The sequence below is a fragment of the Clinocottus analis genome, unplaced genomic scaffold, assembly GCF_023055335.1.
Source record: "Clinocottus analis isolate CAN_PGR_092001 unplaced genomic scaffold, fCliAna1.0.p SCAF_13, whole genome shotgun sequence".
Classification (NCBI taxonomy): domain Eukaryota; kingdom Metazoa; phylum Chordata; class Actinopteri; order Perciformes; family Cottidae; genus Clinocottus; species Clinocottus analis.
The window spans coordinates 682,804-708,990 of NW_027175854.1; the positions used below are offsets into that span (position 1 = coordinate 682,804).

Genomic DNA, 26,187 nt, shown 5'->3' on the forward strand with positions numbered 1-26,187 from the left:
AGGCGCTGGCCCATGACGTTCTGGGTGAGAGGAGGCAATAAGAAAGGAGAGCGCGGTAATAGAGAGCTCATGAGGGACGAGGAGGGGCTGTGAAATATATAACAGCTGAGAGCATGTTGTCATCATGGACGCACGACTGGAACTGTGCCGTTAAGTGGGAAAGGGAGGAGGGCTCTCTCTCTCGATCAGGTCTCTCTCCCCTGGGTGTTTAGATTAGCTACTTTACCTACTGACATTTACAGCGTCACACACACACATTTGGCTTTCACCTGAAAGTGCTTCCTCGTAAAGCGACTGAAATTATTAGGATTTTTGTTGCAAACGCAGTATTAAAAGGAAAAAGGACTGGTTTGCCAAAAAGACATCTACTTTATTATCAAGCGCTGGTAGCTGAGAGCGACCTTTAAAAAGTAAAAGGGCTTTTTGAGATTTGGTTTACGGTAAATACTGCAGTAAAAAGTAGAATTTAGTGAAGGAGTGAAAGTAGTTCATCCAAAAGATACAAACATCTTCAGGGTCATTAATGTGTTATCTGATGATGAGGAGGATCAATTGACAATTTAGTTCATAAAATGTCTTTAAATTCTCCCTGGGAAATCTTTGAAATCTTTTAAATTGACTGTTTTGTACAACTAACAGCCTGAATGCAACAATTAAGACGCTGGAACAAGAGCATGTGTAACAGTTTTGCTTGATGAATGACTTTAAACGGATCAATATTAATAATTGGATCATTTTCTGTATTAGACTGCATTGGTTTTAGCTACGTGGAACGAATACATCTTCAGTCTCAGCTTTGCTTCTCACTCCATTTGATTGATTATGAGGAAGGGGGGCGGGGGGGGTCGATTTTCACTAACCAATCACTGGAGACCAAAGTTTCTGCCCGATTCTACTCTAATTTTAAGTCGATAGCTGCTTTGTGCCGATGTTTTAAGAGTGGAGCAAAATGAAATAGAACTAGCTAACAATGTCGAGTAATATTGAGAAGACATGCAGTATTGGTAAAAGTGTTAATCAAGTGTGTTACCTCAAATTTAATACTATTATTCTGACTAATGTTCATCAAAGAGTCGCATCTTTCTCAAATTGTATCCCAGTAACTCATTTAAAAAAGTTTGCACTATGGAACCCTGAGTTATGTCAATAAAGAAGAGCATACTGACGAGGGAAGCGTGGAGCTCTCACCTGCAACATGTTGAGCAGCAGCGACCTGAACTTGGTTCCCTCCACCATGAACAGCGCCATCTTGTCACAGAGCTTGGCGGCGGTGGCGGCAAAGCTCCGGTCCGACACGGCCTTGCAGTAGATGGCGCCGACCACCTGAGCCAGCGTTTCCTCGGACCGCGCCGAGCACTGCGCCTCCTCCATGAAGGAGGCCAGCTGCTGCTCCACCCCGCTGCTGTTGCTCCTCATGCTGTTGAGGAGGTCCACCAGCCGGTCCATGTTCTGGGACCCGGAGCCCGGCACCTCCACTCGCGCCTCCTCCTGAGGCGGGAGATGGAGAACAAAAAGGGATATGAGGCGACAATATTCAAATTTCAACATACTTGAGGTTAATTTCGGGATTGAAATGTTGTGATTTCAATTGATTTTACGCTGCATCTTGTTAATCCCATGAAAGTGTGTATTTATACAACCTATATCTGCCTATTGGAACTGTTCATCAATTTTAGTGATGCTATGATTGCTCATTAGTTTTACCGGTGGCCTATCAGAAGGTATAGATGTGCAAGACAATTTAAATACATGATTAAACAATAACAATTGATATGAAGGCAGTAGTTCTATCAGAAAGTTGAGGTGCCAGTTGCATTTTATTTGCTGGAGTTTAGTGCATAATCCAATGACGCTGGAGCCGAGACAGCGCTCATTGATTTATTGGTGTGGCTCTTTATTAATTCCTGCCTTGCTGCCAGCTGGAAGGGAGGGGGGCTCATGCTGTCAAATCAAAGCACCCCATGGTGGTAACGAGTTAGAGGAGGAAGAGGAATGGAGAGCAGCAACGCAGTTGGCCGACTCGCCGGTTTAGTGTAGAAAAACATCCAGAACGGTTATTATGCTAATGCTGCTTCTGGTTCCTCCTGAGTGGGAACACGAGCTCCCCTCCCCGACTGGTCGGGTCAAATCAAATGCTCAGTAACAAAAGCAGAGGGATGACTTGAAGACAGGCGGTGTGAGAAAACAACGCGTCTCTTTGGTGAGTGAGTGTGTGTGTGTGTGTGTGCACGAACAGAAAGAAAGTAATTATGAGGCTAAATGGTAGCGCGTGTACACACACACACACACACATTTGGTCCCGATTGCCTTAATACTGACTGACAGCCACTAAGCGGCTTTTCGGTACCTTGTCCTTTAGTCTCCTCCTCAGTCTCTCCTTGGACGACTGCAGCAGGCTGATTTTGGGCTGCTCCGGCCGGCCCTCGCCTCCCTTCCCACCCGCCGGCGGCTTGGGAGATTCCTTTCGAGCGGTCGGGTGTGGGACGTCGTTTGTGTTGGGCGGCAGCTCGGGCCTGGGGGACTCATTGGGACTCTTGCTGCTGTTGTTGTGCGGAGGTCTGATCTGCTTGTCGTCTGGTTTTACATTCTCAGTCTCTCTGTCTTTGGTTGTCCTCGGGGCGACTCCTTTGTCGGCCGTGGCGGTCGTCTGCCCCTGACCTTTCTGATTGGAGTGCCAACGGCGGTTCTGGCTGTACCCGTGGTGCTGGGGCACTGCTTGGCGCTGCTGCCCGTGTCCACCTTGATACTGGCGAGGCGGCCGACCGGCACCATTGTTTCTGTTATCGCCCAGTTCTGTCACATTCTGCTCCTGTTGGTTCGGAGATTGACGTTGAGATGGATCCCTCTGATGCTGCGGGGACTGCTGTTGCGTCAGCTGAGGTTGGTTCTTCCCACCTCCACCTCCTCCTCCACCTCCTCCACCTCCCTGAGGCCGCTGTTGTCTCCTGGAATGAGAGCAGGTTTCAGTTAGCTTCATTGGGATGGAGCGGCTGCTGTGCTACTCTTTAACCCCCCCGATGTGTCAGCATGATGGTCTAACATCGCGCTGGAGAGGATCATTCACAGCTGGACACCAGCAGTAAACCCTCATCGACTGATCCGATCCTGAAGTCACTAAATATTCGAAAGCACAACGACTGCTTACATGTGGAGTACGTCTGTGCTTTCCTGTCCTGCATGGCTCTGTCCTTTTGCTGTACTGACTCTGGGCTGGACGAGCCGCTGACATATGGTCCATGGGATTAGTCTCGCTGGCACAGAGGAGGCAATCTATTATCTGCCTCAGTCTGTGAACCAGCGCACCTTTGCTCAGATACACTCTGGCTCTCAGAGGGTTTTTCACGGTGAGATTGTCCGTTCAAATGAAGGGGATTACCATGTTTTGAGCATGCGGATGTTTATATCTCGTCAGTGACAGATTGCCAATAAAGGATAATGTAATTATCAGTTTTTATTGTTGTTGGCTTGAATATTCAAAACCTGAAACGATTTGGCCAAACTCGTCAATGAGCCTCACTATGGATCCACTGTATTTCACCACAAGCTTCATTTTCCTTGCCAGAGACTACAGATGGAAGGAAACTAGTTGCCAAATGGGATGTATTCAATAGACGAAAGCTAAAAGAAACGATGCTGAGCTGTCACTCATGGCGTGATTGCCGACGTGACAGGCGAGGCCTTTTGATGGACAGAGAAGTGGTGCAAACTAATCCGATGAACCATAAAGATCTGACGTCTGAAAACGAGAGCCAGCTTCAGGACTTGTATAAAGAAATGATACATATACAAATGTTTAATATTGTGTGCTATGTGATGGCAGACTTCTGTCTGCCATCACATATTTCAATAAACAGGACTAAACACGAGAAGCAAGGTTTCTTGAATAAAAAACAAATAGAGAAAGAAGCACATTTCAGACAAACTCGTCTGTTTAAGCCTTGCGGAGGCGGGATTGACGAGCAAAGAAAGGCAACTTTCCTTAAAAACTGTTCAAGTGCTGCGCAATGTGGGTTTTCATTCATTCTCATAAAAGCCTCTCCTTGCACTTTTTTGAACTAACCGACTGTCAAGAGCTTGATTTTTTGACAAAAATAAGAAAGGTGAACCGAAAGGTCAGACATTTTTGAGACCGCGTTACAAAAGCATGCGAACTATTTTACCTTGTGAAAGAAAACAGTGTGTCACTATTACACTCGAAAGTTACGCTTTAGAAAATGTTTCGTTCCATCCCAAATAAATTAATGTTTTAAACAACCTTGGAAATGTTCTTTTAAACTATTTAATATATTCCTATGTGCAGGTCAAACACATTTTATTAGAAAGACTGCAGCACTAAGACACGGCAGAGAGATAATGGACTTTATTGTGCCTGCAAATTTCAAATGAACTGACCTTTGTAGAAACTTTTTAAAAAATCATAAAAAGTGGAAAAGCTCTCCTGCTCGACACATTTCAGTTTGAATCCTGCGACCTATAAATGTGCACCAAGACAGCGGCTGAATATAACAAACATCTTTCATTTCCTCCGAGTCAAACAGGTTAGAGTTATCAAGGCACCGTCTTCCTTTATCGCCGGCAACATTCAGGACAAAGACAGAAAAAAATCACCCCAAAAAATGATTTAAATCGATGCAGCCGTACTGCTGTTGTGCAAATCTTTCAGCAATAAATTCCAAACCTAATGGATGCAGGTTGGTTGTGTGGGAATGTGCAGTAAACGGCATCCCTTTGTGGTTTGGACGCTTGGTCGCACAACAGAGAATGTGATGATGAAGTCACCTTGGACGGTTGGAATTGGCAGTTCTACAGCTTTCTGAAAATAGTTGCAATTCCTCCATATTACTTTTTTTAAATATATATATATATATATATATATATATATATATATATATATATATATATATATATATATATATATAGTCAAAAATAAAAAAGGTGAACTACTCCTAGCAACTGCAAGCTTCCTGTAAAGAATAAATGATGCCGGTGTGACGACCACGACACTCACTTCTGGTCGCCTTTGGGCAAACCCAAATGAGCCTTTGGGTTTCGGACCGTCGGCTGTGTGAAAGAAGACGTCGGATCGGAGCTCTCAGAAATTACGAGGACCTTTTTTTTTTTTTTTAATTTGACCAACTAAATAAAGGCTGGACTCACTGAAAAAAATAAATCTGTGGATAATTTGGTAATTAAAATAGATGTTAGTTGAAGCCACAGTTGTGTTTTCTTCAAATTGTCATCCGTCTGTACGAATGTGTGTGTGTGTGTGTGTGTGTGTGTGTGTGTGTGTGTGTGTGTGTGTGTGCAAGCAGAAGCACACACAAAGTGAATGTGTTGAAGGGTATTTATAGTTCCTTTGGTTTAAGTCTCGCCTGGCCCCGCTGCCAACCCCCCCAAGAGAGCGGAGCAGACAGTTCATCATGCGACTGCTCTGCTCGACAGCCTTGCTCGACAGCCTTCCCCGACATGCAAACACCCCGAGTCCTACGTTATATACACCAAGCTGCAGGAGGGGACGAGGCGCTCGTCAGCATCCTTCAACGTCTGCGGTAATTAAAAAAGTTTGCCGTAGAAAAAACAAAAAGCTGCTTATTAGAGTTTTTAATTTTCTCACCAATGTTTTACCTCATCATGAAGCAGAATAGCTTCACATCGCTCGCATGCATTGTGAAATCTCATTTAACGACTGAGAAGTTTAAAAAGGGAGATTATAAAAGCTCTGCAGAGACGCACTCGAGTGCGTCTCTCTCTAACCCACATTCACTCATCTGACGATCAATTTGATCTTTACACGAGCTGTTAGTTTAGGCTCAGCTCTAATAAGCTCCTCTCCGGATCTTCTGGTGACGCTGGGAGGTGAGAGTGAGACAGTAATGAAATGTTAATCATATTTAATGACCGAGCTCTGCAGTAGCTCGAGCGTTGATCGGATTGGCTGTCCGGGGAGATGTTTGCATTCAGGATAAATGATGGGGTCACTGATGAAATTTCATCTCACAACTCCTTGTTACTTAGACGCAGGCTGTCTGCGGCCGCGATCGACCATCTAATCAAATGAGAAACTGCAATTTTCTTTGTGTTGACGCGATGAGTCTGAAACATTGTGGTACTAATCAGATTGAAATGAGTGTTTGATGTTTGCTGGCTGGCTCCCCCCCGTTTAAAAATCACTATTTTCATCCGACCTACTTTGTATTTCCTGCTTCTAAAAGTATTTAATTAAAGAAATCTTATACTTGTCTCAACAATTATCAGCTGACCTTATGAACGCTGAGGCTCACGTCAAGTAGAATGAATCAAATCACCGTGTCAAATGCCCGAAAATGTGTCCAGGTTACATTTCATGTGCCCAGAATCTGGGTTTTATATGTCGTCACTAACCTGGCGGAGACTTGCCGCTTCCCCCCGGCGCCAGTGGGCAGAAGTATGGTTAACTGGTCTCGGGTGAACTGATCAACCGCTCTAAAAGCAGGAGAGGAGGGCGTGCACAACGCAGACGAGCGGAAGGATGAAGAGTGGAGGAAAGTGGCGGATCAATTTGTGGAAAAAGGCACGAAGGAGAAGACAGGAGGTCATATAGGATATAGAGGGGAAGGAGGAAAAAAGCAAGGCGGCAAAGGAGGGAAACAAGCAAACAAACAAAAACAACTACAGGTTGATTACTGCGTCACTCAAACATGCAGACAACTACAGGAAGTGGGAAGTACAAACATGTGAAATCAATGGGCAGTTGCGATCACGGGGAGGTGGTGGGATACTGACGATGGACCCGGGCGCTCGCCGTGGACGTGTGTGGACGGGGAACTCGCGGATGCATTTGGATCCATTGGTTGACCCAGACCGGCACATCGATCGGCCCGCAGGCTTCTCTTCCTGCGGGCCGGACGGTCGATAACGCGGCCGACGCTCCACGCCGGCCCGCGACACACCGGCCTAATGGACTGCGATTCCTCCGTTTTAAAACAATCTGGGGGACTTACCGAATCACAGAGGACGCAGGTCGATAACTTTGAACCTTCGTCAGCCAGAAGCAGCAAAGCAGAGCGACCGAGTGCTTTTACTTGAGCGCATGTTACACACACACACACACACACACAATTTATTATAAAACAGATTGGAATCGGTACTTAATGTGGTGAAATATAGCATTATTCCTCTCAATCCAACAGCTCACACGTAAGGATTTGCTTACTTATCGCTTAACGACAGCGATGCGGTAACATGGATGGAGCATTAAATCATCTTTTTTCCATTGTGAGTAAATTGTTCTTGCAAGTCCAGCAGCTAAAAGCGAAGAATAAGGAGCATATTCGCTTTTCTTTGCCTCTTTTTTCTCTGTTTGAGAGCAGTAAGCAGCACATTCCAGTAAATCACAACTAATTTCAGCCCTGCTTGACGTGCATACTAAAGTAGAAACACATGCACCACCTCCCCTTTCTTTTCCTCCCTGCCGCAGCCAGCCTACACTTTTCCTTTACTCAACCTCTCAGTCTCACTCAGTTGCTTGTTCTTTATGCAATGCAACCCTCACGCTTTGTACATGCATTCAAAGGATCAATATGTATCTCCATATTTCATCATCGGTTCCTTTTAACTATTTTTTTTCCTTTTCTTCTCCCAGCTGTGTTGACAACACTCCACACAATACACCAGAATATCACACTATCTGGTTCCTCCTGACGATTAATATTCATTTAGCGGGCGAGATGGTGTGCTCTGTTTGGGAACCTGCAGACAATATAGACATAAGAGGATTAGCGTGTTTGATAGACCAACGTGCAGTTAATGTATTTGATGAGCGCACACGCTAAGCTTCTTGAAGGAAAATATACGGAGGCCATTTTCTGTGTCAGCTGGAAATTACCTCCTACGATCACCTGTTTCCACTCGTTGATCTTCTGATGAGCCTTTCTTACGTACATGTGTGCTTCTTCAACTACCAAATCCTAAAGCGATAAACAATAAACAAGAAGCCGTGAGTCCCGCTGGCTCCATTCAAGAAGACTCAATTCAAATGTTTGGTTTTCTTGTCTACATTGTGATGCATTACTTTATGGATTATAAAGTTGTGTATTCTATATTTCCATCCTATTGCCTCTCTTTCCAATTGATGCATATTGTAAAATAGAAAATAAATAAATCAGAGGGAAAGGTTGAGACCCACTACAGCATCATCTCTCCTTTGACTCCTTCATCCATCACCTGCTTCCTCCATCCCAGCTGTGCAATACTTGTACCACAAGACGCTTTGGTTTAAGGGGTATGGGGTTAAAAGGCTTTTCCCATGATGCATGTATGTATAAATATATAAATAAATAACCACACACGAAGATGAATACTAATTTGAAATGCCAATATTGCATTCACATCATAGCCTTTTGGGATATTCCTATCAAAACTCACTGCTGAAGCCAGTTTTAAGTGAAATACATTTTTCGTATCTATATCTAATTTCATCCCTCAAGAGTCACTGAGCGCAAAGTAATACACATTTTTAGTCCAACGAGATTGCATTTCTCATTTCTTGTGGTTGAAAGCTTCAGATTAACTAACTTATTCAACCTTGTGATAAGAATTTGCTATTTTCCAAGTTTAATAATCTGCCTTGCAGCTCAGCGTTTGGTCTTAATCACTTCTGTTCAGTCTCAGCATACGAGGCAGCGTCTTGTTACGTTTTAGTACGTTTCACATTCTTCAACTGATAGAGAAAGCGTTGGTCCGGGTGTGTGTGTGTGTGTGTGTGTGAGTGTTGAGAAAGTGGTATGCTTTGATGCTTTGAAAACAGTGAGCAGCTGATCCGATGTCACCATCTCTGGCATAATAGAAGCATCCAGGTGCATATTTTCCACCACCCTGTTTGTCTCTTTGCTGTTGCGTTAAAAAGCTTCACTTCATATAACACAATAAAAACAGCGGCGTCAGCCTTCCAGGCCACACTCAACACTTAACACACACATGAACGCAACAACAACAACACACACTTGCATGTGAAATCTCCCCTGGAATACAAACTGCGACTCAGCCACACCGTCCTGTTGGAAGCGCTCTAGAAAACAGGACGGCCTCTTGTTAATGTTCCAGCTCACAGAACTAACAGCCTGAAACTTAAGCAAACTGCTTTTGGTGGAAGTTTATATTTTTGTTCCCTTCTTCTTGCCAGGCCTGTGCAGCGTCCATCACACATAAACACAATAGCGCATGACAGAACCAATTACTCTCTGTACTTAAAAACAAGGATGAAAGTGCTTTTGTCCATTTGGTATAGCTAAAATTTCCTCTTTTTATTTTTTCAAAACCACAAATACAACCCAAATATTTTCTCTTTGCTTGTCTCTTAGCAACTGAAGAACAGTTTTCCAGTGACATCAGGGCAGCGAGCGAGCGAACGGGAGAGAGAGAGAGAGAGAGAGAGAGAGAGAGAGAGAGAGAGAGAGAGAGAGAGAGAGAGAGAGAGAGAGAGAGAGAGAGAGAGAGAGATGTTTTTCTCTCTCTTAAGAACTGGTCTCAGTGAAGTCAGACTTGGGTGAAATTAGATTTCGGAGAGTGTACAATTAAAGCAGATGTGCCAAGAGAAAAAAAAAAAAAGTAGTGTCAAAAATCAAGAGTTTGGGGACAGAAAGACGATGTTAACGAGGTTAAAGGTCTGAAAAAAGGAAAGAAAGGCCCAGTACTGAGGGCAGACACGGGTGACTGAAGAACTGGCTTCTCGTTTGGTGAGCGACTTATTAAACATGGAAAAAAATGTAAATGTCTCCGCGGTGTTTTTCAAAATGTGTGTTATTATAATTTTTCCTGTCTGCAAGCGAAGTATGGAGCCTGCATTCCTGTCTTGACATCGCTTTGGCGGGGGAGAGAAGGCTATAGGGCTGGCTGTGCACCGACATCTAAAAAAAAACATTCCCTCTCACTGAGGTAGGTACGTGTGTGTGTGTGTGTGTGTGTGTGTGTGTGTGTGTGTGTGTGTGTGTGCAGGCTCGTTGTGTGCGTCATTACCGTCGGTCATTCCTCTTGCGCCGGAAGAGCTTTTTGGTCTGAGCGATCTCGGCCTCACTGGGAAGAGGTGGGAAGACCTGCAGGGACAAACCAGAGAGCTGATCAGAGTTACTCAGCACACGCAGCAGAGTAGACTTTTGATTTGGCCTTTTTCTCTTCAAACACCAACTTTTCACGTTTGTAAAAAAGTTGCATCTTATTCCCGTCAAAATGGAGAGGCGAAGAAAAAGATGCTATTCAGCGTCGCCACAATCGCTTTTTAAAAATTTCTGAATAGTTTGTTGATGAGTTCAATTGATTATTCATTTAGAAATGTCAGAAACTATGAAATGCCCGTTCGAATGTCTGACAGGTGACATTTACACAAGAAAAGCTGCAACTTCTCACATTTTAAGAGCTGCAACCGGCAAACTCTATTTGTGCTTTTCGCTCATGAAGTTCATTAACTTCAACGATCAATCAACTATCAAAATAGCTATTGATGGATCGATTAATCGTTTTCGTTTTAATAGAAAGCGTACGTCTGTGTGTGTGTGTGTGTGACAGTGTAATCTTCTCTCTGCTGGGGAAGAACATTTTTAATAGTGCTGCGCCGCAGGAAGCGGCTCTCTTCAAGACTTCAAGGTATGAATGGAATTTATTTCTTTCGGCATTTAAACATTTCTCAGCATTGAGAAACTCCGGGCACGGCCTCGAGCGACGCAGCGCTTCCTGCTTAACAAGATGCTGCCGAGCGCAGGTACAGAAACTATAATGATGATATTAACGGAAGAGTGACGATGCATTCAGGTAAATAAACAATATGGTATTTGTATTATGTATTTTGTTGGCATGTGACTGTGATATATATTAGCATTAAATGCTTTCTTTACTTACAAAGTTCCCTTCCTCTCCAAAGGAAACAAAAGCATCCATTAAACATCAGCCTGTCAATCAAACAGCACCGTGGTCGTCAGCGCAGCATCGCTACGTGCAGCTGTTACCATGGCTACAGGTGGCCCAGGACCAGCGCCGTCGTGTAAACAGAGCGTGCAATGGCAGCCGTTGCGTAGATGTGTGCGACTGTGTGCGTGTGCGTTGTCTAACTGCTGTGCATGAGAAGTACAAGACATCACGCTACGAGCAGATACTGTACGCCGTATGACAAGTGGACGCTCGCGTTTGTGTCAGTTAACATCAATGTCAATCAGATCAGGGAAGCGTGTGTGTGTGTGTGTGTGTGTGTGTGTGTGTGTGTGTGTGTGTTGTATAACAAATAGTTGCAGGCTGATGCAAAGCAAAAAGCCCCAAATTTCCCCAAACTCTCAACCCACGTCAGTGTGTGAGAAGGTGTAAAGTCCGTAGAGAGGGAGGCTCTTCACATTGTTATTTACATGTAATACATTTAACAGATCAAATCACTTGAGCACTAAAACTGAATACCTTCTGTGGAAGGAATTAAAACCAAAGAGTCGAGTGTTGCTCTGTAAATCATGCATCACCATTCAATGATATAATTGTCTAATCCTCTTTGCATTGCTCTAGAATAAGTCATAATTCACATTTGGATTATTCAAATCTTGTTGTACTCCCACAGCAGTCTATTTTGGGGAGTTTTGCTTGCGTTTTCATTGGTATTTGGTAGAGAAGTAACAAGAGGTTGTGGGGGATTTTATACAGTCGAGAAAAAGGTCAGATTTTTTGTTCTATGCTAACCCAGAAGGACAGCCTTTATGTGAATATTTAAACCATTAACACACTTAACCTGTGCAGCGTCGGCACCGTGAAGCAAAGCGTAGATTTATCTGCTTTTGCATGAACATACTGTACCATGCAGACACACTGTAGATATTCTAATGAGGCTGCTTGATATTTGAAACTGCTGCTCTAACCTACTTCTCTCTCTCAGAGGCTGCGGAGGGATTGTTGGATTCTGATTGAATCCAGATGCGAGAGGCAGAAAGTGTGTGTGTGTGTGTGTGTGTGTGTGTGTGTGTGTGTGTGTGTGCGTGCAAAGGGGGACACTCTCTCCATGTGGCACAGCAATATCCAGAAAAAGGCAAACAAACACGCACTTAAACCGTCTGTTAGTACAAAGCTTTACTTTGAGCTGAGACTTTACGTATGAACCCCTAAAGTATTACTATCTATGAAATCTGCTTTTCCTTTTTTCCCCAGATTCAAACGACTTGCCGCTGGAGCCGCCTGACAGGGAGGAAAAGTAGGTGGAGAAAGAAAAGAAATAAACGGAGGAACTGTTGCATGTTTAGCTACTGTAGTTTTCCTCTAGGATATCATTAGCTGTAATGCTGCCTTCAAATGGTAACCAGATGACGGCGCACACACGTAATATTTTCCAAATATTATTCAAGATCTTTGCTCTAAATAAGATAAATGTCTCTTTTGAATTGTCTCCATGCCCCCCCCCCCTCCTCTTAATAAAAGAAGCATTTTATGGCCAGCAGCATTGCGTTAGAGAAGCTTTGGACCCACAACTGTGTGCACACAGTTTGTAAAGAGAAAGCGAGACAGTAGAGTTGTCTCTGTGGCTGAAAGGGAGAGCGTCCTGTGTGTGTGTGTGTGTGTGTGTGTGTGTGTGTGTGTGTGTGTGCGTGTGTGTGTGTGAATATGCTATCTGCAGGTAGCAGCCAGAGCGGGGCAGATCAAAGGGAGGCGTGGGCCTTCCTGGCCCCCAGCCAGGAGACCCCTCACCTCATGGCAGGCAGCGCGAGCCCTGTGGACGTGACAGGGATGGCGAGGGGGGGAGGGGCCGTACAGAGAGACGGCGATCAGATACAAACAGAGAGATTTTGTCCGTGGGAATGATGTATATTTGTAAGAGTAAAGACTATAAAGATGACGTTCAAGAGTTTAAAAAGCTGTATTTTGATTTTTTGGGTTAGAGTGATCAAGAAAAATACCTCTTCACCGGATCATATCTACACTGTAAAAAATCTATTTACTGCTAGTTGTGTACAGTGTTTGTTTCATAGTAAGTTACGTGTCAATGGCGGACAGTTATTTTAGCTCCTAGTTATTCACTGTTTTTGTTTACAGTTACTTGTCAATATCTGCCGGTTAATAAGTGTGAATTTCACAGTACGTTTCTTACAGTGTGTCTTTATTAGTGTTCAGACTCAAAATGGAGCTGCGTACACAAATGTGTGTGAATGTGTTGCTGCAGCTACAGAGGATATCAAATGTTATGCAGTGGTGTTCAGTTAAGAGGAATAGATCTATCATAAAGAGAGAAAGTTGCCACAGCCACCGTCAATTTATCGTCCAGCTCAGAAATCCCAAGGGAAACACTGGAATTACCCCACTAGCGCTACAAAGAACTATAGCATCAATGTGTGTGTTATGTATGTGATTGGCCGTCGCCGAGCAGGATGCTGGAAATGTCCGTGAGAAAAGCCCGAAGAGGAGATTAATGAGTCGATGAAAAGGACGGCTGTGGATGTGTTTTGATGGAAAAAAAGAAACAGTTTTGACAATGTGATTCATGTGGAGCTTGAAGGAAAGAACAAAATGGAAATGACTGGAGCTGTCAACACAAGAGGAAGCTTCGTGCATGCTGAGGGATTTAGGACCAATGATGACGACTTCGGATTCATGACATGTGAATATGTTTCATGTTTTCTTCGAGGTCATTATATCCCCGAGACGGTTTAGGCGAGTTAGATTCTTTCTAATAAAAGCCAATAAAAATAATGACAATATTAGTTTAAAAGAGTCGACGTGGACGTGGACGTGTGAGGAAAAAAAACAACAACTTGTCAACTCGATCATCTGGACGGAAAAATAACGAGACGAGGTTTCCTGCAATCGGCTGTTTGTCTTGATGTGTGTTCACGCGTCTGCTTTACCAACAGGGGCGACGTTAAGTTCCTGTAAAGCACGAGCATTAAGAAAAAGATGCTCAACAGCGAGTCGAGGTTGTCACTGAGACAGCCAACCGCCAACAACCCAAAAAACTACGTGGTTTTGCTGTCAAGTGTAAAGGTTCCAGCCCTGATTGGGGCTGTGGTTCATGTGCGCATTGTGTTCTGTGCTTGGGTGTGAGCGTCTGCCTGCAGAGGAAGTTGACACACCGCGCAGCAATCCAGAGAAATGTGCAGGTCACTGGGAGAGGCTATACCTGGGATATGCTCAAAAAAAAAAAAAAAAAAAAAGAGGATGTGTCCTTTTTTACAACCACCACACGTCGCCCGAGCAAACAGCACATCTTCTTTGAAAGCGACGCGTGACTTAGACCATTACGCCTTTACGACTTACCCCCGGTAGTATCTAAAAGGTTTATTTTATTTTTCCTGCAGGTTTCGCCGGATGGGTCACTGACCTGGGTCAGAGAGCATCGTCGATCCATTCACAGCAGTGACGCAGCGTGAGCGTGAACGGGGGCATAAGTAACAAGGGAGTAAAAGCGAGGAAATGAGAAACGCCAACGGGGATGGAAATATGAAGAGAATAGAAACGGAGAATGATGATTATAGAACTTTCTCTGAAATTGCATAGAAAGTGAAGTGCGCGTCTTCCTGCCCCGCTTCAAGTGTGCAACAATTCTGGTTCGGCGCTCATTCAGTCCGCCCATTGTTTTCCCTTCGGCTTATTTATGTTGCGAGGGCCCTCGGCCAAAAGCAATAAATTTAAAACTGCCCCAGGGGTGGCATTACAGGACAGGTCGTTGAGCGCAGAGGAGAGAGAGAGCGAGTATGAAAACAGGAGAGACTGCACATACCAGATAGCGAGCACGTAATACATAAGCTGAATGAAGTCGGACCTTTAGCTGACTTGCCGAGCCGGCGTGAAAAACATTTATGAGGCCGCCGATTGGATTTTTGATTTTCTGTGTCCATTCCACACAGCTCTGTATAACTGCACCTCTAACTGTCCAGAAAAGGGCACGTGGAAATGTTTTAAACCCCTTTAACAGTACATTTAATCTTGATGATCTCATTGTCTATATTTGTGAAAGGTATATCTAATAAATTAACAACACATTTGTTCTAATTTTTAACTTTCGTATCCCCACAATGCAGTGCGTTTCTTCAGTGTGCTACAGAGGCATCTTACAAACTCACACTCAAATCTGATCTGTGTTTATTTTTAAATAATTAGAGGGGACATTTTAGGATTCATAAGCACTACGGGGGCTGTGATGGTATTTGTTTTTCATGTCTTTGGTGACCTTTTCATAATAATTACCATGCATTGATGAAAAACAAGGTCCAACCATGAGAATTAAGCAAAGGAAGTGCTACTTCACGCTGCTGATGTGATCCTGGAAGCCTCTTTTCTCTCTTAAGTCAGAAATCAATCCAGATGTAGAATCTACCATTGTTCTTCTGTAAAATCCCTGTCGCAGAAGATCGGCCCCATGTTTCATGATCCCTACTTTTACCTTTCATGTAAGTAACTCTGCAGCTGATGCCTGCCAACCATGAACCAGAAAGAGAAAAAAAAACTATTGAAAGCCGCCACAGTCAGGTATGGTGGGCGATCGGTGATAAGAGGAAAAGATGTGAGGTCCTGACATCCGTGTCTCATTTAATAAGTGATCTGAGGCCGGGGCCACAGCCGAGCACAGACAGATAGACGGGCACATCAAAGAACTCGGGGGTCTGGCTGCAGGAGGAGATGGAGCCATTGTGGGATCAAAGTGTCAGAGAAAGAGAGGAAAATAACCTGTAGTACCCGACAGAAATATAATCATGCGACAGCCACTGCTGCAGCAGCAGGTTTCACATGCTCACAGCTCTGTTACAGCCTCCACACACACAAAAGACTTCAATCATATGCGCTCTGTGTTATATTACATTAACATCGCCTCATCTTCTCTGCAGAATCAAAAGGGATCCTGTGTGTGCGTACAGGGTTGGGTTTGATTGAAACTTGAGCGGACCGACTATTTAAAGACTTCTATTCTTGCGAGGACATTTTTGGCTGCTTTGTACAGTGAAACGAACCGATTTCACTACTATATTATCACCATGTATTGACAGCACTCAGAACCATCATAAACACATACGAGGGAAAGAAAATGAATTTCATTAAGGCAGAAGCTGAAGGTTACCTCCTTTCTTGGGATTTAGCCGGGAAGTTATATATATAAATATTTAACTATATAAATCAGTTCAGGAGGGAGAAGAAGAAGAAGAAAAAAGAGGGCATGAAAGCAAATCATCCTTGGTTTTGCTCGGTTATTCCCCATCATCAACTGTTTTACGATGCATTTCTTTACCGTGCACTTGGAGTGGAATACATTTGGTTAATCTTGTTTGTGTGTGCATATTTACTGGCGTTCGTATGTGATGCACGTGAGAGATCAAAACACTGGTGCGCCCCCATTGAACACCGCTGTGGAATTAGTAAGTGATTGTCCAAGGTCCAGAGTTTCTCCAGCGATCGAGGCGAGAGCAGAGCGGCGGTGATTGAGCCAGTATGTGTGCGGTTCATAGACTGGAGGAGCCAAGCAGCAGCAGGACCAGGAACAATAGCAGGAAGAGACCACAGGGAGGGGGCTGCCGGTCACCATGACCCCCACTGGATATTGTTCTGCTGCCCAACATTTGAGGGATGGAGGGGAGGAGTGAAGGACGCTTTGAGTAGAGAAAAGGGAGGAGGAGGAGGAGGAGGTGGGCGGAGCGTCATGACGGTGGTCTGAAGAGAATAGGGAAAAAGGAAACGGCAAAGAGAGAGACCAGGTAAAAAGACGACAGAAGAGACCTGCAGAAGACAAACCAGCGTGTTTGGAGGTGAGCAGAAACATACTGGAACAATAAAAGCGTGCGAGGGAGGAATGGTACGAGAGGAATGCAGGTCTCAGACACACTGACAGCTGACAGACCGCCCAAAAAGACCACCCCCACCCCCAGCGTCCCTTCTCAACTGGAGTCCTGCTCTGCGGCACGTACACTTCCAGACGGAGGGGCCAAACAGTCTGTGATATCTCAGCTCCAGACTCCTGCTTTGTTCCACTGTTGGACGGCTTTGTTCACGGATCAGAGACCGGATGTCTCCCAAATGACTGGCCGGTTTCTCCCTCTCCGCTTGGTCGAACCCTAACCTTCTGTTCCTCCCGTGGTGCCCTCCATTCTTAAAGAATTTTACAATTTCATGACTGACAGAGTGGAAGGAAATCCCCGTTGGCGTGAATCACTTTGAAGTAAAATAGAGCAAAATCATAGATGTATAGTAAAATGCGTCTCCTGTTACATATTACGATAAAAAAAAAAATGGTTTGCCATGGCCGTGTTTTAAAAAAGGAGAAATCTTGGCAAATACGCGTTCTGGCTTTTGAGAAAAGAAAAGCAAGTAAGCATATTTTCCTAAATGTCGAGCTTCCCCTTCAAACGAGCCATATGCCAGTGAGAACGGCGCTTGCAGCGATGAGCACGCCGAGGCCGTCCCTCATGGATGCCGCGTGGACTCTGGTAACACCGAGCTGACACGATCTCTGCGGCCGATAAATCCCCTCATGGGAAAGAGCATCGGGTCACAACACTCGTACAGAAGCGCCCACGCTCTTTCAGACGAGAGTCTGATGATCAAATACACAGTTTATCAAAATGGCTCTCTGGAAGGATGCGTTGCATCACCTGCATGCACCACACAGTCACACAAAAAGCTGTTGGTGTGGATACACACACGTCAACAGCTTGTTTGTTGACAGTATTTCAGGTACAGTAGCGGCCAAATATACCAGCGCAAAGCGTTGCGGCTGTCACAACACAGAGGAACACGTTCGCTGACATCATCGTATCGATGACGCCGAACACCACGCGGGTGAGATCGGGTGTCCACGCTGCTGTTCAGTATGTGTCATGAAGGACGGGCAGGAGACGGGATATAACAATCCCACGTCTCCGGGGAAGGAGCGGGGAGGGAATATAAATAGAATTTATGAATGATAAATCATTATTCATGCTTTGGTTCCAGCTTCTCCAAGCTGAGGATCTTCTGCTTTTTCAACCCTCGTCTATATCGTGACAGGAGCTGCTCGTATCATCGCCTCGAGGCGACGAATCTTTCTCTCCAGGGAGGATGGGTTGTTGTTTCTTCACACAAGACAGTAGATAATTTATCAAAAATCTGTGTATTATTGTGTATGATGTATTTAATATCTGTCACAACATGTGTTCTTTCACATAATAAAAAGTGGATACAGTGAAGCCTCTGCCGGCAAACTGTGAGGATGTTTGCAAATAATGTTATTATCTGTAAACTCTGAAATTAAATAAAGAACTAAAATAAACATATTTTGTTCATTTTTAATAGTTTTAAAACACTGTGGTGCTGTCTGCAAGAATACATTCATCAAAAGGATTCTTGTTTTTCTTGTGGAATGACCCGCGATGGCCGAGCAATTTGTCGTTTAATATCTTCTTCACTAGTTTTCTGCCTTGCTGGTTTTGCTGCCGTCTCATTTGATCCTGTTGCTGCATGTTTATTAAAAGGATTTTGTAACATTGTGTTTGCTGTTGTTCAGAATGCATGCGATACCCGACATAAATCTACAGCTAAACACGCTCTGACCGATAACCCCTGACCCCGGGATGCGTCAGTCATTACAACCTGAAGCTGGACGTGAACGCAGAGAGAGGCTCGTACGAGCAGGTTGACATTCCAGAGGCCAGGAGAGGTGCAGCCGCTTCAGGAGGAGGAAGCCCTTTCTCATGGAGCCTCTCACACGCCCACGCACACAAACAAGATGTTTCCCTTGTCCCAGGGCTATTTGTAAGTATATTCCGACTCCTGGAAAGGGGAAGTGAACGTTGGCAGGAAGTGTCGAGCGGAGCCGTTGGATGATGTTGGCCCGCCGTACACCAACTGCTGGCGGAGACTGGAAATGAGACGTGTTGTTGGTTTTGCTTGGATGATAATTCTTTTAACAATATTATCCTTTTTTTCAAGTACAGATATGAGCACAAGCCAGTGGAGGAAAACACTACTGAGATACAAATACCAATACAACAATGTAAAATACTCCATTACTGAGTATTAACAGCAATATGTACTTAACGTATCACAAATTAAAGTACTTTTCCTGCAGTGACATTTCCTCTGGTGGGTGGTATATTACATTATTAGATTGTTAATACTGAATCATCATTGTGGAAGTAGGAATTTGCTGTTGCAGTCTGGAGATAAAGGAGATAACAAAAAATCCCCTGCCACATACCACTGGTTTGGGAGGAGGATGGACGTGTGCGTGGAAGAAAACTCAAAGCGACAGCAGAAATCCTCTCAGCCAGACCGGAGACAGCCTGAACACTCTGCAGCGAGTCAAGGCAGCAAACCATAGAACAAACATGTTGCAGTACAAAACCAGCTCTTTCACACAAACACACACACCATAAATTCCATGGCTCGTTCTATATTGGTGTGGAGTGTAATTTGGAAGGGATTTTCTACCCTGATCCATGGACAACACCCCACTCCACACTGTGGCACAGTGCACATATAGTAAAAATTAATCAATTCAACATTATAGTAAACCACTTAGATACTTAGAAAACAACTTCTCCATCCTCTTGATTGCAAACCACGCCAGTTCAACTGGAGTTTGAATGTGGTTTCAGTTATTTATGTTATCGTGTGGTTTCTCTGAACGACTGGCCCTGAAAGTGGAAAACACAAACTTGATTGCCTTCACAGTTGTCTTGGGGGCTATCCCAGACCAACGAGGGTATTGTCAACGCATGGTGTCATTACAACGAGAGAGCAAAAACAACCAGTGGCTTTGGCATCGCCGCTGTACGACTCTAAAGCTTTCCTTTAATGCCGGGGGGATGATACCCAGCACAGAGAGAGAGAGGGAGAGACTGTGTCAGAAACAGTTACTGCATGTGAGGGAGAGACAAAGCGGCCATCACTCCCCGGCTCGGTGTCTCTGACCTCGCCGTGCCCACACATATCCCATCCCCGAGCGCATCGGACAATCGCAGTTGGCCCCTCTCTTTTGGCTGTGAGTGAATAAACGGAAAACGACAATCTTGGCTCGGGAGCCATACAATGAGGAAGCCATCTTGGTAGCGCAGCTGAGGCCCGTCTTGGCTTCAATAAATATGAGAGGTGAAACGTAGTTTGGCTGCAGAAGCCGAGAGGGGAAGGAAAGAGGAAGGCGGCAGCTTAAACGCTGTGAAGGATGGAAGACGTGTTGGCTCAGAGAGCAGGGGAGGAAGAGAGGAGGTTGACATTGGCGACCTAGAGGGAATTCTGTCACCCCGCTGAAACACACCACCTTGAAGCGCAGCAAGGAAACTGTGTCCCGGTAAACAAAAAGAGGGGATTTCTTCTTTTTGTTCAGCGTGTACATGAGCTGTGTGTCTTTTCTGTGATTCTGTGATGTGTCGCTTACGATGGACTTGAAAAAAAAACATGAATCGAGTCTTTAAAGTGAGCTCAAAAGAAGTACTGAACTGACATAAAGAATATGCATAAACCTTTCTGCAGACATTATTGGCTGCTTGAGGTATAAATGTTGTTCATACATCTCACCACCAAGGGTCAGTATATCATTCTGAAGCAGTTTATTATGTCGGTTGCAGCTCATTTCAGCATCTGACCAGCAGATGTCACCAAATGTTCATTTATAATCAACCAGTCTGATTTATAACACACATCTACACGGTCTGATTTTACATGTATGGATCCAACAGAAGAAATATATAAAAACTGACATTACAAGAAACTGACACGACATTAATTGTCCTCTTTTTTGCCACAATGTTTCATAATGAATTTAGTGAATTTCACAATGAATGTCCCATGTCGATGTGTCCTTGAGCAAGACACTTAACCCTAAATTGCTCCCGTAGCTGCGCACACTGTATGAATGGTTGATGACATCGATGCGGCACCTTGGATGGTAGCTCCTCCCATCAATGGATGAATGATGTTGTTCAATGTTAAAGCGCTTTGAGTGGTCGGAAGACTAGAAAAGCACTATGCAAGTACGGGTCCATTTATACTTATTATATTTTCCTTTACGCCAACAGGGGTCGCTCTCTACCAAACAATGGATGGGCAGGTTATTATCTTGGTGAGAGGCTTTCTGGCTGCTGTGTCGCATCAGTGCAGAAGAACTGCTCAACAAAACTACAAAGGTTTGCTTTCATAAATCATCAGAATGAGAAAACTAGATGGAAGCATTTTCTTGCAATTAAAAAGAAAGGGAAAGCCAGCCACTCACCGAACGCAGATGGGGAAGAAACCTCTCGATGTCATTCATGTCGATACCGTCATCCTCCTCAAACTTGTTTTTGTTCATCCTGAAAGAAGAAATAACCGTCAGGGATGATAGGTGGACCTATGTGGGCTTCATTAGAGACAGAAGACAAACCAAACGGCATGACTGAGATCATATGGGAAGATGAAAGCAACACTAAGAGCTTACCCTTCTCTGTCGATGTGTGGCAGCTGCTTTGGTATTCCTCTGAGGTGTTTTCTGTGGAAATGGCTGAAGTCAAGCTTCTCTGGCTGTATGTCCCAACCAGCACCTCTACAACCAGGAGACAAAGAGATTTAAGGTTAGAAACAGCAAGGATCCATGCAGAGGCTGGATTGTTGTTTGTAAGAGTTGTCCCCACAAATAATAAAGGAGAAATATTCTATGAGCATTAACCAAAACCTGGTTAACACGTGCCAACCGTAGTACAAGAGACTGGGAGCTGATGAGGCAGCTGCATTTAAGAAAAGGCTCTGAAAGTTATGAATCTATATAGTGCGACGAGGGACTTGTGTCACCACTAGGGGGGGCTATCTGACAGGACACGCACTTCATTCACTATATTAACGTTTTCTCCAGAGTGAATCATATTAGTGGCACAAGAGTTGTTTCAGTGCACTGCACGTGAGCAACATGAAGACAACTGCACACAAGAGCGTTGACACACGGAACGGAAGAAATACAATTCAGCAAACTTCAATGCATCTGTGCTACTGTTTATTATGGTACTTTAATAACAATATGATATTGATAACAACTGTCACTTTACATCCACTCTGCTGACGTCTGTGTTCAAAGGGACTAATTATTTGACTCATTGTGTGCAGACACATTGGGAGCATTGTGCGCTCACTCCACCGCCCCGACAATGAATGACTTCATTTAGATCAGCACTCCCAACCAAAAGTCCTCAATGTCAGTTTTTATTCAATATTCATACTATGCAACACCTCATCTCGATGTTCCTGAAGGGGGAGTCGCTGACATCATCCGCTGCCCTTCAGCGTGTGCTCACATGGGCCAACGAGGCCGGATCTTAGGTAGCTGAGGATGCTGAGGCTGCTGTTACCATGGCACCTCCTCCTCCCTCCCCCACCAATACATTTCTGTCTCATTTACACAGAAGCTAGCATTGGACCTCACTTGTACAAGTCAAGGCAGGATTTCAAGCTTTGAGGCAAAATGTTTTGTTGACAGTGTTTTGTTGACATTTCATCATCAGCACCACGCATCAGCTTAGTTTGGGATGAAGTGAAAAAGCTCACTTATATCCTTTTATATATATCACAGCAGTATCTGGGCCTTGAAAACAAACGCCGTCTTGGAATAACCAGGGGAAAACTAAAAGATCTAGCAAACAGCAGACCTCAAATGAAAACAAATAGACTTCAGCAAAGTTTGGTTCAGTCAGAGAAAGTCAAAGACAGAGAGGAGCCCGTTACAGAGTACGAGAGCCAAAGAGGCAACGCAGAATCATATGACCCTCAAGAAACTACAGCTGGATTTCAGACCCGGTGGACTGGACCACACTTTAGTTCAGGAAACAGAGAGGCACGTACCCGCGTGAGTCCATGGTGTTGGCAGCCCATATGTCCGTCCCCAGGATGTCGAGCGAGCCCTCTCTGTTCCCGTTCTGGACGGCACACAAGGACACACTTTCAGCACGACTCCACAACACTTCTTACTGAACCATCACATGCTCCTTTAGAATTACAAATATAAGTATGAATTAAAGAGACTCTAAAGTATTTTCTTGCACTTCAAGGAAGTTGGTTTGAGTAGTAATAATGAGAAGCTTTAGATCCCAGAATGTGTAGAACATTAGATCCTACACCCTCAATAAATGACTTTAGATGCTGAATTGTGGTGAAATCTTTAGCCGAGCCCCCAGCACAACAGAGCATGAGTCACTTGACAAAGTATTGCTATTTGTTGGTGTATCTGTACCATGGCAGGGGCTGTGAACTGGTTGTTTCTGCCTCTGCTGCCGGAGCGTGAGCCAGATCCTGGTCTGGACCCTGAACTGGGCCTGGAACCGGTGCTGCCGTTGCTGCTGTGCTCCCATTCGTCCTGTGGAGTTGAGAGAGGAGATATAAGGAAAGGACTGTGTACTCTGTTACACACAAAACCTGTTTTGAATTGTTTGTCAGAGTTAATCCCAGTGGAGAACATGCAAAAAAAGCAAGTGGGCCATTTCTACTGCTAATATGCTTTAAAACAAAAAGCATATTAGGAACAATTCAGAGCAAGAGAATAGTGCAGCCTTGTGATTGTTGAGCTCAGACAACAGTTCCCATCTCTGTTATTGCTGAATTGTTTCTGATTGTTAAGTTTTATCATATTCTGACGTCCCACCAGGTTGTCAAAAATAGCTTCAAGTCAAAGTTTTGGACTCGGTACTTTCAGAAGCTGAATGTAAAAAATAAACCTCTTGCTGCGCTGACCATGTATTAATAGGATTTTTGTGTATTGATATAAATACTGACATTTCAATTCTAGTCCCTCCTTTTACCTCACTCTGCTCTTTGAACCTCTCACCCACACCGCTTCACCACTCACGTCCTGTTGAATCACACCAATGCATCTCAATAATACTCTAGATCACCTCAGACTGTACAGCAGACCAACACACACACAGATATGTAGCAGACAAACTGACTGGTACTTCATTTAGGGTTATTTAATTACTGTGTGTAGCCTCACAGCATCCCATGTTAGTCATGAAGAGCGTACTTTGTCTTTAGAAACCACAAGAAAGCGAGCGAGTGCTTTCGGCTGGCGTTACAGTCTCCTCTAATCACACACTTGAGCGGTCGACAGAGAGGGAAAGACTACACCGACAGACCGAACGGAGAGCGCACAGCAACCTACGCTTTCATCAAAGTGATGCGTCAGTGACCAGAGAGTGTAAATGAGCACAGAAGAGGACAACATGGAGGTGGCAGTAGAATCGGGGCAAAACACTGCTTACTCACCTCTAATCGTAAAAGAAGTAGGATTTATGAATATTGTGCTCGTTTATGGGTTGAAACTAGGACTACTCTCTGAGATTTTATCGAACTCGCAGTGGTGCCGCTCTCCCCGGGACCCACAGTGGTCATTGTATTGGGTCCCAAATAAAATGTCATGTTTTGGGCCCATTGCACAGTTCAACCCGTGTTTAATGTTCTAGGTGCACATCATTGAGATGAAAAAAAATGGGGGGAAAAAGGATAGAAACTGGTTTTCTGCAACTTTAAGTTCAAACAAATTGAATCCCCAGTAGTCACTATTGTTATTCTTCCGGTATTGTCCAAACACACTGATCAATGATTTATAGACTGTATTTGAGTCAAGATCATTTTTGAGAACCTCCAAAAAGCTGTGAAATAAGTAGAACCCTGAAACCCAGACTCACTGGCTTGGTTGAGCCTCTCCCCCGTGAAGACGTCCAGCTGCCATCTTTCTTGTTGTTGCAGTCATCTGTCCACTAGTGGAAAGAAATGGGCAGGTTGTTTACATGTCAACAAAGTACAGTCACAAACTATTTCTTCCTCTGCTATTGTCCCTCCAGCTGCAGTGTTTGGTGGAGGTTCCTCCACATGTGTCTACGTTCACATACACGTCACAGCGATATAGAGGCAGCTGCTTTGATGCAGGCTGCACCCCGCCAACTTAAAATGATCCCTGCTGCCGGACGGACACGGCATGTCATCCATTCATGTGATAAAGATCTGACCTCTGGCACCTTGCCGCCGTTGTCCATGTCCAGGTCTCCATCGGCCTTGTCTCCCAGAAGCCCCTGCACCTGGTACTCCAGCACATAGCTGTCGATGAAGCGCTCCAGCTCTTCTATCTCCTGTGAGCGAGTGCTGCCGGCCTCGGACGACGCAGACGCCACCGAAGAGTTCTCCATGACAACCACAGCTGCGGCAGGTGGGAGGGGGAGGAGGGGGAGGGGAGGAGGAAAGTGACCTGAGAAGAAGAGAAAGACACGCGGAGATGTTAGAGCACTGTGATTGGACGGCTGGTTTACAATAAGACCTCCAGCATTAAAACAACCTGTTTAATGCACATGTGAAACAATGAGTAGATTAATCAATTTCTTGATTGACAAACGATTATAAGCAACTATTTTGATAGTGGATTAGTGGTTTTAATCATTTTTAGAGCAAATATACCAAACGTTCTCCATTTCTAGCTCCTGAAATGTGATAATGTTTTAATTGTGTTTCTCATGTACAGTAAACTCTTTGCTGAATGAAAATAGGACTTGAAGATTTCACATTTGTGTCATTTTCCAACCAAAATGAGAATAATTGTGAGTTGCAGTCTCAAGTACCAACAATAACTCACCTTGGTACCACTCAACTTCCCAACACTCAAAGAAGACGCATGACCTCACCGCTGACAACACACATCCGATGACACCAAGTTCATCTATTGAAAAACCTCAGATTGATCTCTGCTCAAGCTCCCTCTGGTGTCCTCATTCATCTACACCTCCATCTCCCTCTTTGTTTTTCAACCTCTTCGCGGCCCGTCTCTGTCCTGTCTGAGTTTTGTGTGTGATCACCTGACCTGTGGCCAACGGGGAAGCAGCTTCCTGGCTGGCAGTCTATTGCTACTAAGCTCCTTTACATCAGGGCTTGATCACCAGCCATGCAAAGAGGATTTATTGCCCTGGAGCACGCAGAATGCTATCTGCTGAGCCCTGGGGACTCGCTGGGGAGCCCCGTGCTTTTCAAGCCAACAAGTTAACCCCACAAAGTTTAAACTTGTTGCTTTAGGTTTTGTGCGACTATCTAATGCCATGGTAATGAGAAGTGCTCTATCCAAAATACTCTTTTTAGTTTACTTTCATGCTTCATCATGTCTGATCTCACTAACGGCTGAACTACGTAGTTTCTTATCAACAACAAAGTACAATAAATAGATCTCACCAACTATTTCTACAGTTGTTTTGAGTACCATAAAGGCTATAAATCCTGTTTACAGCTACTAAG

At 44.4% G+C, this 26,187-nt stretch overlaps 1 protein-coding gene across 4 annotated transcripts in view; it reads right to left on the bottom strand.

Annotated features, from left to right (window-relative positions):
• ctif (CBP80/20-dependent translation initiation factor) overlaps window positions 1-26,187 on the bottom strand; it is a 48,127-nt gene that overhangs the window by 14,676 nt on the left and 7,264 nt on the right. For 2 of the 4 annotated variants that reach the window (XM_068573827.1, XM_068573830.1), the window contains exons 2-11: window positions 24,921-25,156; window positions 24,600-24,671; window positions 23,150-23,272; window positions 22,762-22,835; window positions 21,371-21,475; window positions 21,167-21,245; window positions 9,994-10,070; window positions 6,382-6,462; window positions 2,348-2,945; window positions 1,189-1,488 (exon numbers count right to left, since the gene is read on the bottom strand). In XM_068573827.1, coding sequence (XP_068429928.1) covers window positions 1,189-1,488; window positions 2,348-2,945; window positions 6,382-6,462; window positions 9,994-10,070; window positions 21,167-21,245; window positions 21,371-21,475; window positions 22,762-22,835; window positions 23,150-23,272; window positions 24,600-24,671; window positions 24,921-25,097 — 1,686 coding nt within the window. In that variant the 5' untranslated portion in view covers window positions 25,098-25,156. The remainder of the gene's footprint in view (window positions 1-1,188; window positions 1,489-2,347; window positions 2,946-6,381; window positions 6,463-9,993; window positions 10,071-21,166; window positions 21,246-21,370; window positions 21,476-22,761; window positions 22,836-23,149; window positions 23,273-24,599; window positions 24,672-24,920; window positions 25,157-26,187) is intronic. The other 2 variants (XM_068573828.1, XM_068573829.1) reach the window with 2 other exon arrangements.